This window comes from Athene noctua, chromosome Z (genome assembly GCF_965140245.1).
Source record: "Athene noctua chromosome Z, bAthNoc1.hap1.1, whole genome shotgun sequence".
Lineage (NCBI taxonomy): Eukaryota > Metazoa > Chordata > Aves > Strigiformes > Strigidae > Athene > Athene noctua.
In genome coordinates, this window is record NC_134077.1 from 26502570 (window position 1) to 26516755 (window position 14186).

The following is a 14186-nucleotide window of genomic DNA, read 5'->3' on the forward strand; positions in this document are numbered from 1 at the left end:
TTCAGTTTAATTTTATTTTTATTAAACATGCATGTAAGTTAAACATTTAACTAGTCTGAGCCTTTTCTTTATTTTCAGTTTACTGAAAATTAAGTAAGTTCAGCATCAAATTGGCATCTGTTTCTAATTGCTTTAGTGGACAAACATTAATTTATATAGCATGCAGTTGGCTAGGGCTTTCGATGTGACCTGAGAATTTCCTCCTTTAGGGAGGAAACTATTGGACAGTTGGAAAAATGCTGTTGGAGGAAAGTTCAGAAGATGTGGTTGTGGGAAGCAGCACTGACCACAAAGAAAAATTATACAGTGGCTTCCTGAGTTTTACTGCAGTGAAGTTACAGTTAATTTCTTAACTTTGTGTTTCCCTTTCTGGCTGCATGCTTGTATAAAGAATCAAGTGTTTGGGTGCCTGTTACTTGAAGTCTGCCTTTATTCTGCTGTTACAGTGCTGCAGGGAAGATCAAGAAATATGTTTACGTAAATGGTTTCTAAATCTTAACTTATACTTAGGTTTGTTAGATTCAAGGAAGTTGGTAGGGTATAAATTCCTTGTTTGTTACTACTGATGTTTAACTAGTCTGAACCAGAGGCCCCTGGAATTAATGGAAACGTTCCCATTCATTTCAGTGTGGGTTTTTTCAAGCCCTAACAGACCTATTCCACAGTTGAGTGTTAGCAAGGGTCAGTGAGCCTGCCAATCATGCAGGTGTTGCATGCATGCGTATGGTGAGATTTCTGGGAGGTTGAAGACTGCTTTCAGGAGAATAATTTTTATATGGAGTTCCATAATATTTGAGAAATCCTGTGGTTTTTTACCTACTGCTTCTGCTATGGTAGCACAAAAGCAGGCTAAGGTGATTCAAAGAAGTGTGGAGTGTCTATTAACACTCCACAGTAATCACCTGTGATTTTTGAACTTCTTGCGTTTTCTTTCTTTTTTGTTTAATGGGCATCATGTAAATAAATGATTAGATCCTGATGATAGAGTCAAATGATCTACATTAGAACAGAAGCTGTCATGTGCAAAAGCTGTGTTTTATTTTAATGGAAACAGTACGAGAATGATACCATTTTTCTGACAATATATAAATGCTGGTGAATACAACACAGATTTCTTGGATGATTAAAATAGTGTGTTGATTTTAAAGATGATAATGAACATACTAGAAAATACTCTTTCTGTTCGGGTTTCATATATAAGTGGGTTTTGGTTCATCAGTCCCAGACTTCTGTCTGGGGATCTCCTCTGTAGTTTTAATAGACTACTAATCAGATCAGAAGAGGCAGGGTGGCATATGCATTGCCTTACTATGAAAATGATACTGGTTATTGTTTATTGCTTTTAAGTTCTAGTGAAAGAAGGCTGAGTGGTTTTTTCCCGGTGTTTGGTTCAACTATTAAGCAGAATTCTACTCCATGACATACAATGTTCACTCCTCTGTAATAAAAACATTTTTACAAAGTAAAGAAACTTTGAATCACTCATAATGTTTTAGAGTGTAATCTCTGCAGACTTAAACATTTTTAAATTGTACATTTATCCCCTTGAGACTTCTCATTGCTAAGTGTCGCAGCCTTTTGAGAGCCTACCTTCATGGAATGACAGTTTTCGTTCCCTAAAGTGGCCTTCCTGCAACCACTAGTTTCTGAGGTTCAGTAGTTTCTTGTGAGAAGCAACCTTGTTATGGCGGTGTTCATTGCACTGAGGGCATAACTGACAGAATCCCATGATGGGTGCCTCTTGTCACACCTGTATCTCTGTATGTGTCTCTCCAGCCTCCTTTAGCAGAGATATGTCTGAAAACGTGAGCCCTCTCAGTGATCCTCTGAAGAGTCTTTGCAAACAAGCAGAACTTCATTGCAACACTGCCTTAGTGACAATTGTGGTTTATGTGGTGCCTACTGACAAAATGAAACCTCTTTTATCACACAGGGGTAAGGGCGTCAGGGGACCAGCAGCAAAGAGAGGTGTTCTAGCTGTTCTGATAGCAACAGGCTGAGATATTATTAAAAGAAGATTTTACAGAGTGATAGAATAATGTGGAGGTTTTCCATGAAACATCTTTGGTGATTGAAAAAAAATGGCATGTGATTGGATTTGAGGTTGTAGCCAAGATTATATTTATTCAGAGAATGTAATCTAGTCCAGTTGGAATATGACTGTTACTAGCAAAAGCAGATGATGCATTTCCTGAGTAAAGAATTTGTCTCATCCAGTGTTTTAGTATGTTTGAATTTTTCTCACTGTGGGTATGTGCAGTACAGTAGTGCTGTTCCGCATTCTAGGTGATGTCTATTCAGGTCAGGTAGAGACTGTAGTTGCACTGAATATACTATCGACTCCCAAGGTGATGTGGTTTCACTCAAGATACTTCATGAGGTCTGAGTGGAAAGCACTCAAACTCTGTGTTACGGTGATATGTCCCTTGTCAATTAAAACAGTAAGGTTTTGATTATTTGATTGGATTTGGCTCAACATCACACAAAATGGGACCATTTGGTCACGCAGGGGATGGAAGCAGCCTGGTCCTTGGAGTTCCAAAGAACATACAAATTTAATTAGACAGAATGTACCTCTAGCAGAAGATTATAATCATGAGGGATTGCATGTCACCCAACTTTGCAACTGGTTTCTGAACCTTTTCAGTTGTACTGTGTTCTTTTTGAAATGGGAAGGCCAGACCACAGGTTTCCAGTTGCATAGAGGTTGTTGCTTTGTTCATAAGTCCTTTTCTAATAATTTATTGCACTCATTGACCAGTGCTGACATAATTCTGAAAAAGCATTAGCTCGATCTGTCATGATCCCAGGTTTTTACTCTTGGACAATTATGGGTGACATGCAGGTCGTTGTTTTTATGTGTGAATTCAGGATTATTACTTCATACATGTATCACTTTACCTGTATTTATGTTAAATACCATTGCCTGTTTTAATGCCTACTCACACAGTCTTATAAGGGCCTTCTGTCATTCTTTACAGTCAATTTTAAATAACTTATCATCATCATCCTCCACAGACTTTGTAATCTCACTGTTCAGTCCCTTTTTGGAGGTCATTTGGAATACGTTCAACAATATGGGTCCCAGAACAAGTTCCTTTAGGAATCCAATGGTAGACTCTCCAGTGTGAAATCAAAACTTTTTTTGTTTCCCATTTAATTGCATACTTTTCTGTCCACTTGGGGATCTTACCTCTTGTCCCATGGTTGCTTTGTTTCTTGGCCTAGATGGCCATCTGATAGAAGGAATAAACTTCTGTTCTGTGTGGATCCTGTTATGTATTAAACATTATTTATGTGTTAAATATTATTTAAATATCAGAGTGGATTAACCAAATAAGTGATAGGGGATGTTGCATAGTAAGACAAGATTTATACTGAAACAGAAGTCTTGAGAACTACATAGAGAATTTTTAGTTATTAAGAGAGTATCTGGGGAATCCATTTGTGCAGTATACATTGTAAACTGCAAGGTATCAAACTAGACATTCAGGTTGTGTAATGTAGACATACACTTGTGTTGCTGGAAATGTTGGTGATATTCCTCCTTTGGCTGAAAGCTCATAAATGTACTTTACACCTGCAAAGCAGTAGCACCTGTTTATTATTTGTTTCAGATGTGTTTCTAATTTTCACTGGGAAAAATGTGAGCCATCTGAAATGTTAATTCACCCTGAGTTTTGTGGCTTTTCTTAATGCATGCTTTTCAGTCTTTTCCATCAAGGAGGTTGTCATTAAGCTTGGAACTTTTTGTGATTGTATTTTCCCTGTCATATGACTGAATCTATTCCTACATTGTATTATCATAAATAGAAGTTTAACTATAGAGAATGCTGATATTTTTAAATTTTCCCTTTGGGAAATATACTGCAAAAGGTAGATAACTTCTCATGTCCTTGTTTTACTTATGAAGAAACCAAGGTAGAAGGTTCATTTGCTTGTGTTGAATGTAAAGGGCACTGATTATATGTAGCTGCTTATAAAAGCATGTTTTTGTTACTGTGTGGGACACTGGAAAATTGTAGAGGCATAGTCAATCTGACACTCACATAGGCTGTTTAGATTAACTCTTTGGGCAGGTCTCTATCTCCCAAATAATTAATAAATTAACATTCTTTTGTCTTTCTCTGAAATTGCTCTCCAGTACCCAACATTGCCTCTCTGCACACTAGTATTGCAGACCACAGTGGCCAGAAATACAGCATGCTTCAAGCAGTATTGTTTTGGACCCTTTAAATTTTGTGGTTTAAATAGCATGTTAGAGAGAACTGTGTGCTCTTTGATCTCTGCCAACCAAGAAAACTTCTTCTCAACATAGATCATTTTCATCATCTTAATCATAGACTGAAGGCACATTTTATTTTTAGATGTACTGTCTATTTGTATCTCAACATTTTAGGTCTCTACCAATAGCTTGAGTTGGTCTCACTGAAAGAAAGAAGAAGAGCTAGAGGAATGAGAAGAGTAATTGATCTATGCTTATTAGATCTATGCGAATATCATATATAGATATAGAATATGTATTCCCCATATGTTCCCTTTGTAAAATCTCAACTGAAAATCTGTAGTTTTTCTTCCTTTTTATGATTAAAAATTAGATAGTGAAGGTTAAATGAATATACTCTTAAGAAAAATATTTCCACATATTTATCTTTTAGACTGATCCTAAAGAAGGAGCCTTTCTTTAAAAAAAAAAAAGTTCAGGTTGTACCTGTTTGTTGGGGTTTTTTTAAACCTTGCCAGTTTACACAATATGGGTATTGACTATCCTTAAATCTTTTTTTACAGATGTGATTATGTGGTACTTAAAATATTTGCTTTTCAAAGTAGAAAGCAAAAGATTGAAACAAGTCATAGGAAATATTTACAAAGATGCTGACAGATCTGAATTTCCCAACCTACCTATCAAGTACTGCGTTACAGTGACTTTTTTTTGTTGTCTTTGCTATTTTTTTATTTTGCTTGCATTAGGAAAATACGGGGGGGTTTTAGTATTTTTTCTTGATTGGATATTAAATATTTCGGAGAATATCAGTGAAATCTGTTGGGAACATCAAAAGACTTAGAAAAATAAACAAGTTGGATTTATAGGCCCCATACAGGAAGAGGAGTAGAGAGCTTCTGGTAAGACATCTAGAGAAGTAAAATGTAGTAAAACTGGATCAACCCTTCTTTTTTTATTACCATGTAGCACTGCAGGCATCAAAGGGTCACGGAGTTATTTTGGTGTACTGCAGTAGTAGGAGAATTTAAATGGTTTTGAGTTACACAGAAGATAAATGGATTTTCTGACATTTTTGTCTTTTTCATGGTGGTCAGATAAATTAGTAATTTTTTGTTTCAGATCAATTTCTGATTGGTAATTAGGCTTGTATGAACCAAGGAATAGATGATGATTCTTAAGCATACACTGATCACCAGGGAAGAAATGTGAAGAAATGTTTCTTCCTATTTTCTTCTCCCAGAAAACATTGCCTGGTTGGATAGGTGAACTAATGAGTTAAGCAGAAGGCTATTGTAAGTGTATGCAAAAATACATAGGAAGACAGTATTTTCTCTGTAAGAACTACCCACCTAAATTAAATGATGTATTAAATCAGGAGTACACATGGGATACTCAATGAGGTCAGGAGAGCTTTTTTGAAAGGCTAGGAGGAAAAAAACAGGGCTAAGCATATTGCATCATTTTTTATAATCTTCCCTATGCTTAGAAATTGAAGTGAAAGAACAGATTGCTGGGCAAAGTAAACAGTTTTAGTTTATCTTTTCTACTTTGAATCATCAGGTATTAATTACTTCTTGGGACATGCTGCTGGACTGAATGTACCAAATAACTTCTTCATTGTGGCAAAACCTGTCAACTTATAACATTTCTGTAAATTGCTTTATTTAGATTTAAAATTGTATGACTAAAGAAGGAAATAATGTAGATATCAGATTCTGATCTCAGTCACAGTACTATAAATCTGGTGTGAATCCAGTATTTGCATTACTTTACTCTTGATTTACATTCTGGAATAAGTGAAAAACAAGCCTTAAGCAAATAACTGACATGTCTGCACTGACACGGACTGATCTGTGCATTGGAAGCTGTTGCTAATACAAATTAATATTCTCATTTCTTCATGCTATTCCTCCTTTTAAGAACAGCACTGAAAGTAAACTGGACGGAATGCTAGAAATTACTCATGGTGTTCATATATTTGTTAAACTACAGTTAAATCTAAATCTGAATCTGAATCATATATACATATATCTTCACCAAGACCATGAAAGGCCTCTAGGGCAAGACTTAGGAGCATCAGCTGAGGTCACTTATGTTTTTCAGCTTGGAGAAGAGAAGGCCAAGGGGTGACCTCACTGCAGCCTACAACTTCCTCAAGGGGAGCAGCAGAGGGGGAGGTGCTGATATCCTCTCTCTGGTGACCAGCAATCAGACACGAGGAGATGGGATGAAGCTGTGTCAGGGAAAGTTCAGGTTGGACATCAGGAAAAGAGTCTTCATGGAGAGTGTGGTTTGTTGCTGGGACAGGCTCCCCAGGGAAGTGGTCACGACATGAATCCTGTCAGAGTTCAAGGAGCATCTGGACAACACTCTTAGTCATATGGTTATTTTTAGGTAGTCCTGTGAGGAGCATGGAATTGGACTTGATGATCCTTATAGGCCCTTTCCAACTTGAGGTATTCTATGATTCTATACTTTTGAGAAAGTTTTGACCGTATCAGTTCAGTACATACAGAGATTAATATATTAAAAGGGGTTGCATAAATCTGCTTCAAGATGGTGCTTTCTTTTGTAAACAAAATATTTGGCTTCTCCTGAACTGGAACTTGTTTGGTAATACGTCTTGTGTATGATCAGGCCAAAAATAGCTCATTATTCAGATTCCAAGAGTAGCAGTTGTGTAGGAAGGAGTGTACAAATACAAGCATATAAATATACTTCTTTTGCATGCTCCCCACAACCTGCAGCTAATGAAGCTCATGATTTTTAGGTAGTCAACTTGGATATAAGTATCCTTCATGGAATTTTCTTACACTTTGTGAACACTTTTAATCACTCAGCCTGCATAAACTTGTAGCATCCACAGCATCCCATGAAAAGGAATTCCACACTTGAGTTTGATTTGTGATAAGGAAGTATATACTATCATATATTTTGAATATGTGACTTCATAATTTATTTGATGTCCCTATTAGGAAAGACCAGTTGTTCCTTATTCAGCTTGTCATGACTACACAATTTCATAGACCTCTGTCCTGTCCTCACCAGTTTTCAGTTTTTGAGGATGTAGAGCCCTGTTCCATAGTTTACTCTAACTTGTCACATCTCTTTGTATCTGGTATGGTTTCTCTGTGTCCATTTTGTAACATGGGGACCAAAACCACACAGTATCATGTGTGAGGCACAACAAGAGCATAGGTGGTGGCATAGTGTCCCATTTCTTGTGACTTCTGATACTGGATTTGCTTTTCTTGACTGCTGCTGGACATTACCTATTCATTACAACTTTGGAAACTCTTTCCTAAATAACGATAACTTCTTCAGAGGATATTCTTTTATGTATGCAGAGTGAGGACTGGCTTTTTTCCCCCATGTTTATTACTTTCCTTTTTATTGTACTTATGTTTGTGCATTAGCAAGGCTTATTGCATTGAAGGATGGTTCACTTCTTAGTCCCATGTATTCTCTGGTCATATTCATGTTGTTATTTATATACTTACACAGTAAGTGTACACATCCTGCCTGAAGAGTATGCTCTGGAATACTCAAATTATCAGAATGGCAATTATTTTTGCAAACGCATCTAACATATTTTGACTGATGCTTTCTAAGGATCTCACACAGATTTTTCAGAGTTGATGACATTGGCTTTCTGAAAAATCAGGACTCTTGAAAATACAAATTAGCTACTGAAAATTATTTAGGCTTTTACATCCTAATTTGGGATAGATATCTGTTCATAGAGTCAATGTATGATAATGGAAATAAAATAACTAAGCTGAAGTTTTCATAAGGGGCAAAGAGCCAGGATTTTAAAGTCCTTAAATAATAAACTGCTTTTGTGAGTAGTGGGAGTTGGCCACCTCAGTTTCTTTTAAAATCTGATCCTGAAACTGTTTTTCAGGCTGTTTAGTCTAAGGAGGGTTTTGAAATAGGATATAAACTCCAAAGTCACTTACCGAGGGCAACATTTTCTGAAGGACTTGGTTTTTCTATAGAGATAAAAAAGCTATTTGAATACATGTGGTGACCTACAACTCCAAAGAAAACACTAAAATACTTAGATCAATTCATTGTACCATTAAATATTTGAAAATAAATATCTGAATGAAATTTCACTTCTTTCTTAACTATTAAAAGTTGTATCAAGGGACTATTTAAAAAGAAATATAGCAACTGGTGAGGGTCTGAAACTGGGCTTCAGGAAGCAATGGCTTCTGTTTGAAAATAAGTAAATTCACGGCAAAGGCTGTGGGATTTTTCTTTTAAGGTAAAAACAAAGTTTTAGTATTTCATTAGCCACTGATGCACTGATGATCAAATGTCAGAAAAATAAAATGTCCAGTCTCGCTGCACAAGCAAAACCATCACATTTTTTATATATAAGTCTATAAGGAGAGTATGCAGGCACATGAAGGCAGACTTGATTACACATATCAATATAAGGCATCTGTCCTCTGACTGCTGAATGGGACTGTTGTTACTGCCTGGTCAACCATAATGGAAAAAAAGAAGAAAAAAAACGCCAACAATCTAGAACAGATGCAGAGAAAAACTGCTTATGTGCTATGGGAATGAATGTTTTATCTTGCAAATGAAACAAAAAGAATGTGACTTTTTAGTCTGCCAAATTGGAAAAGAGATCCCTGTAAAATTCATATGCCGAGGGAGAAGACTCCCCCAGGCATTTTGCATTTCACCTGCACTAGCAGAAACTGAAGAATGGAGAGGTAGAAACCTAGTTGGGCTGAAGGAGAAAATCAGGTAAATGCAGAGGGAGGAACATGAGCTTAATGTGGAAGTCATATGATGAGCAGAAGAGAAGTCATATCAAGCAATATTTTTATTTATCCTTGTTCTGCATCCAGTGCTCATATAATGAAGTATAAACTGGCAGTCCTATAAATATCCCGTGTAGAGAGCATTCAACAACCATCAGTCTTTTTTCCATGGCTGATATGTCTGATAAATGTCAGCCTGTAATGCCTGGAGAGTAATGCACTTGTCTGAATAATAGACAGTACATTTCTTTGGGACAAGACAAGTGCTTGCAATGGGTGAGGTAACATGACTGACAGAGTTCTGTTTATCAACATGAGGGAATTTAACTTTTTCTCTTCAAGAAATTTTCCAACAAAAAACTTCAACTACAGCCTCTGGTAAAAACATTTCTTAGTTTAGGAGTTTGGTTTTTTTCACCTGGGCCAAATAAGAGGTTTTAAAAATTATTTTATCTTCTTGAATCTTATTTTAAGTCTCATGCATGTCATTCTAGGGATATTTTGCAAAGCGTATCTGAACAAACAATTTTTTCTACTGTTTATTTGAAATATTTAAAGCAATTTGTCTTGTGTAATACTGTGGCTTCATGTAGGTCAATAATCAGAAACATATTCTCCATGCTAAACCTTAAAATCAGAAATGCAGACTCACATAATTTTTCCTTTAGACCAAGCCTTAATATTGTATTTTTGAGATGTATTGTTTAAAAAACATGGTGGTGTTTTTTGATCTGCTGAATGTCTTTCATTATGCTTTTTAAGAAATTAGATGGCAAAGACGAGTATTCCCAGTAGCAAACAGTATGACAGAGTAGTACATAACATAATGATGTTGAAAAGTAAGCAGTATTAATCTTTAAACTGTTCCATATACGCTATGGATATCACATGACTGTGGGGATTTATCTTCCAGAAGAGATTCTTTTGGGGTTATTTATGAAGTTTTCCTTGTTTTTATAGGGGTTTGGTTTTTTTACCGTCAGCTTCAGTGCTTTGTGATCTAAGATAAGCTGAGTCCTCCTCAATCTGTGTATGCATACTCTAAAAAAGTAGTCCCCTTTTATAACTTTTTTTATCTGGGAACATTATACAAGTCTGATGTAAACAGGGAACTTGGGTATGTAAACAAAGTGCTCATTACGGAAAAACTGAATCAAAATGTGAAGCCTAGTAATAAAATAACAACTAAGCACGACCTTCATAAAAAAATAGAGAAATTGTGTCCCAGCATTTCCTTTCTAAACTTTCTGTTGCTGTTTTCTATCAGACGTATATTTGCCTCACTGTGATGTACAGAATTTACTCTTTTTAGAATCCTCTAGTTCTACTTCTAATATTGTATCTCTCCACCTCCTGGTATGTTGTTTCTAGTCTGATTATACAGTTGCCTTCTGGTATGTTTTTGGTAAACAGGTATCAGCTGATACATTTAATATAAACCTCTTAGATTTTATGTCTTAAACTCCTATCTTGTTTATGAAAGCTGATATGCAAGATGGTTGGGATGCTCCTGGAGTGTCTGTCAGACTTCCTCCCCGTTTCAGTAAAGAATTGGTCTCCTGATCATCCCTGGTGTATGCATGTTAATTTTTTTTCTGAGCTCCATCCTATAAAGAGCTTCAAGTTTCCTTCTGAGAGGGAGTTTGCACATAGTTGACGCTTCAGATTTTTCTGCAGTATCTGGATATTGGGCCACGTCATATGCAACTACCAAAGACAGCGTGAAGACATGCTTCACACTATGTCATGCCATAGAAGTACCTTGCTGGGTCAGATATGGGTATCTGTGACTGTAGCCAGCTCAGTCGAGAGAGACAACTCTGTGTGTGGATACAAGTCAGGACCTGGGACTTGATCCCTGGGGTGATCTAAGAGAATTAACAGTAGTAGCATTGATTCAGGAGATCTTTCAATCCTATATTCCTAACTGGCAAAAGATACAGGCACTTGTGTGAGCAAATTTAACAATTCCAGTCATAAGCATTCTTAATATAGGTATATGAGATACACATATACTATCTGTATACAAAATTAGTCTGGTTATCTGGACGACAGTGTGACATTTTCCATTAGTAACTTTTTGGGGTGCAGTTCAAGTTCTGATTTAAATACATCCATTAAGTCACAGCACAGATCTTTGCACATACATATAGCAACTTATTTATCCAGTACATAAACATAAATGGATGATACTGCTTTGTTTTCCAGCTAGATTCTAAAAATTACTTCATGCATATGCAATGTACCTAACTTGGTTTACTGTTTCATTAAGGTCTTGGCATTGACAACAGGACATCTTTACCACAGAGCAATTCTTCTCCATGGGATGATACACTTTTCAATATATCCATTCATGCAGCAATCCGACATGGAAAATGGAAGTTACTCACTGGATATCCAGGTAACAGAGAAATTCTTTTCTGTACAGTGTGTCGTATCTCCCACTGCCCCAAACACCATTTAATTCTGTTTAATGTATTTTCATTTATTTTAGTTATTCTGCTAACTTCTCAGGATTTTGATCACAGCAAAAATCTAGAAGGAGCACTTCTAAAATTCAAACAATATATTCTTTCATTTTGCAAATATTTTGTATATAAATGATTTTCACAGTAGTGGAAAAACTGTCATAGAATCATAGAGTATCTCGAATTGGGAGGGACCCATAAAGATAATTGAATCCCAGAAGAAAGTCCATTAAATTAATTTATATTAATTTAAGCGACATGAAAGTTTGAATCCCAATGTGCAGCTTTTTTTTTTAAGTAGGACTCCTGTATAGGTAGCCTTGGACTAGGGAGACTCTGGTGCTGGGCTTTAATTAGGGAATGCAGCAATAGTCACTGGCCAGTGGCTTTTCAAGGAACCTAGTGAATTCATTGATTACAGTATAACTCTACTTCTCCACACTGCTGCTCTGTATCTGAGAATTAACCTTTGGTCTGTTCCTGTTTCTGCAGGCTGCAGTCATTGGTTTCCTCCACCGTCTTTGTTTAATGAGTCAAAGATTCAATCATCCGATCCACCAACAAAGAGACTTTGGCTATTTGATATTGTTCGTGATCCTGAAGAGAAAAATGATTTGTCTGAAAAATATCCTCATGTGGTGGAAAAACTGCTCTCACGGCTTCAGTATTATTATAAACATTCAGTGCCTGTCTTCTACCCTGATGAGGATCCCCACTGTGATCCAGCAGTAACTGGGGCTTGGGGTCCTTGGGCATAGTGCACAGCACTGCATCCTGCAAAACAACCCTGTAACAGAGTCTGGTTTATGTACTCAGGGTCCTAGTCACATACTTCCTACCTTGTTTGATAAACTGTTGCTAATTGTGACCTCACTTTTTGGGTAACTTAGTATTTCTCACTCTTAAAATATGTTGGGAATCTTATTTCAGTCTTTTCCCACTCTCTCCTTCCCTACAGTTGTATGTGAAATGTTGGTAAAATTATAAAAATGCTGTTTGAATACACTTCATCCAGAATATATCTTTACTGCAGAAGATAAAATGTTACCTCCCTCCTTGAAAGAGATTACTTGAAAGTGGCAATGATTTATGGCAGCAGGGACATCCAAAATTATTTTTGATTTAATGTTTGTCCAGAAGACAAATTTTATTGGAAGCTCTTACGTATCTGTAAAGAACAGAAAAAAATTACAATAGTTGACATAATAATTTTTGCCTTTAACATGGGCCTTCATTCAGAAAAGGGATGGAAATCTCTCACGGTAAAAACCCCAAAATAAAGCAAAATCCCCAATCCTTGTTCACTATTGGATTAGAGAATGGTGGTCAACTGAGTGCAAGGCTGTCAGGCAGAGGGATCTTGACAGACTTCATGAAGTTCAACAAAGGCAGAGTCCTGCACTTGGGGTGGAATAGCCCCATGAAGGAGTACACACTGGGCAATGACCCGATAGAAAGCAGTTTTTGTGGGGAAAATATCTAGGTGTCCTCCTGGACAATAAATAGGATGAGAGTTGCCATGCTCTTGGTGAAGAAGACCAACCACATGCTGGTCCGTATAAGCAATAATCATAGAATCATTCAGGTTGGAAAAGACCCTTGGGATCATCGAGTCCAACCATCAGCCCGACTCTAGAAGTTCTCCCCTACACCGCATCCCCCAGCATCTCATCTAAATGACCCTTAAACACATGCAGGGATGGTGACTCCACCTCCTCACTGGGCAGCCTATTCCATGGTCTGACCTACTAATGTAGCCAGCACATCAGGGGAAGTGTTTATTTCCCTCTATTCAGCACAGGAAGATAGCATCACATTTTGGGATTCCCTGTACAAAGAAAGTATTGACAAATTGCAGTGAGTCCAGTGGAGCACCATGAATATGATCACGAGGAGGAGAGCAAATGGGGGGAGGCTAAAAAAATGGGTTAGTTTATGCAGAAGAAAGAGAAAGGGTAAATTGCTATCTTCTGCTACCTATTGTGAGGGCATAGAGAAGGCAGCCTCTTCTCAGAGGTGCACAAAGATGAGAACCACACAGAGAACACATGGATTTCCAATTCAATATAAGAAAAAAAAAAAATCACGTCATGAGGTTAGTTAAATGTGGGAACTGTGAGGCTGTGACATCCCTGTCCTTGAAGATGTTCAGTCCTTGGTTGGAAAAGACCCTGAGCAATGTGATCTATCCCTGAAGCTGAACTGAACGTGATGTTGGCCCTGCTTTGGTGGTAGTGGTGAGGAACAAGCAGGTGCCCTCCAGTGGGCCTTTTCTCCATGAATTATTCGGTGATTCTTTGATGAACAAAACCTTACTTTTATTGCCTGCCTGGTGAGTACCCTTTCACCTCAGATTTTGTTTATTACCATAGTAGAGACTGTTTTCATCCTGAAGTGGGCTCTGAGCCATGAAGAAAACAGGCTGAGCAACATTTCTCAGTTACTCATCAAATTGATGCAAGATCAACCCACCAGCTCTCTCAATGTCTCAGACCTCTGGAGTCTAGCCAGTGTTCTGGTACTGCTTCTCAGTGTACTTTGCCAAGTTCTCAGGATGCAGAGCTCTAGCTGTTATCCTCTCTAGAAAGCAGGGATCTGATTGCCTGTTTCTGGCTCCAAGACCAGCTCCTATAAATTTCACTATAATGTTGCACACCTTTTCCCTGTTTTCACTCAGGAGACTTGCACTAATTGTTAGCAAACAGATTCATG

General features: G+C 37.3%; 1 protein-coding gene across 1 annotated transcript in view; it reads left to right on the top strand.

Moving 5' to 3' along the window:
- The window catches only part of ARSB (arylsulfatase B), a 67981-nt gene extending 55512 nt beyond the window's left edge, over positions 1-12469 (top strand). Inside the window, exons 7-8 of the mRNA XM_074931960.1 lie at positions 11279-11407; positions 11967-12469. Coding sequence (XP_074788061.1) covers positions 11279-11407; positions 11967-12232 — 395 coding nt within the window. The 3' untranslated portion in view covers positions 12233-12469. The remainder of the gene's footprint in view (positions 1-11278; positions 11408-11966) is intronic.
- Positions 12470-14186: the final 1717 nt, after the last annotated feature.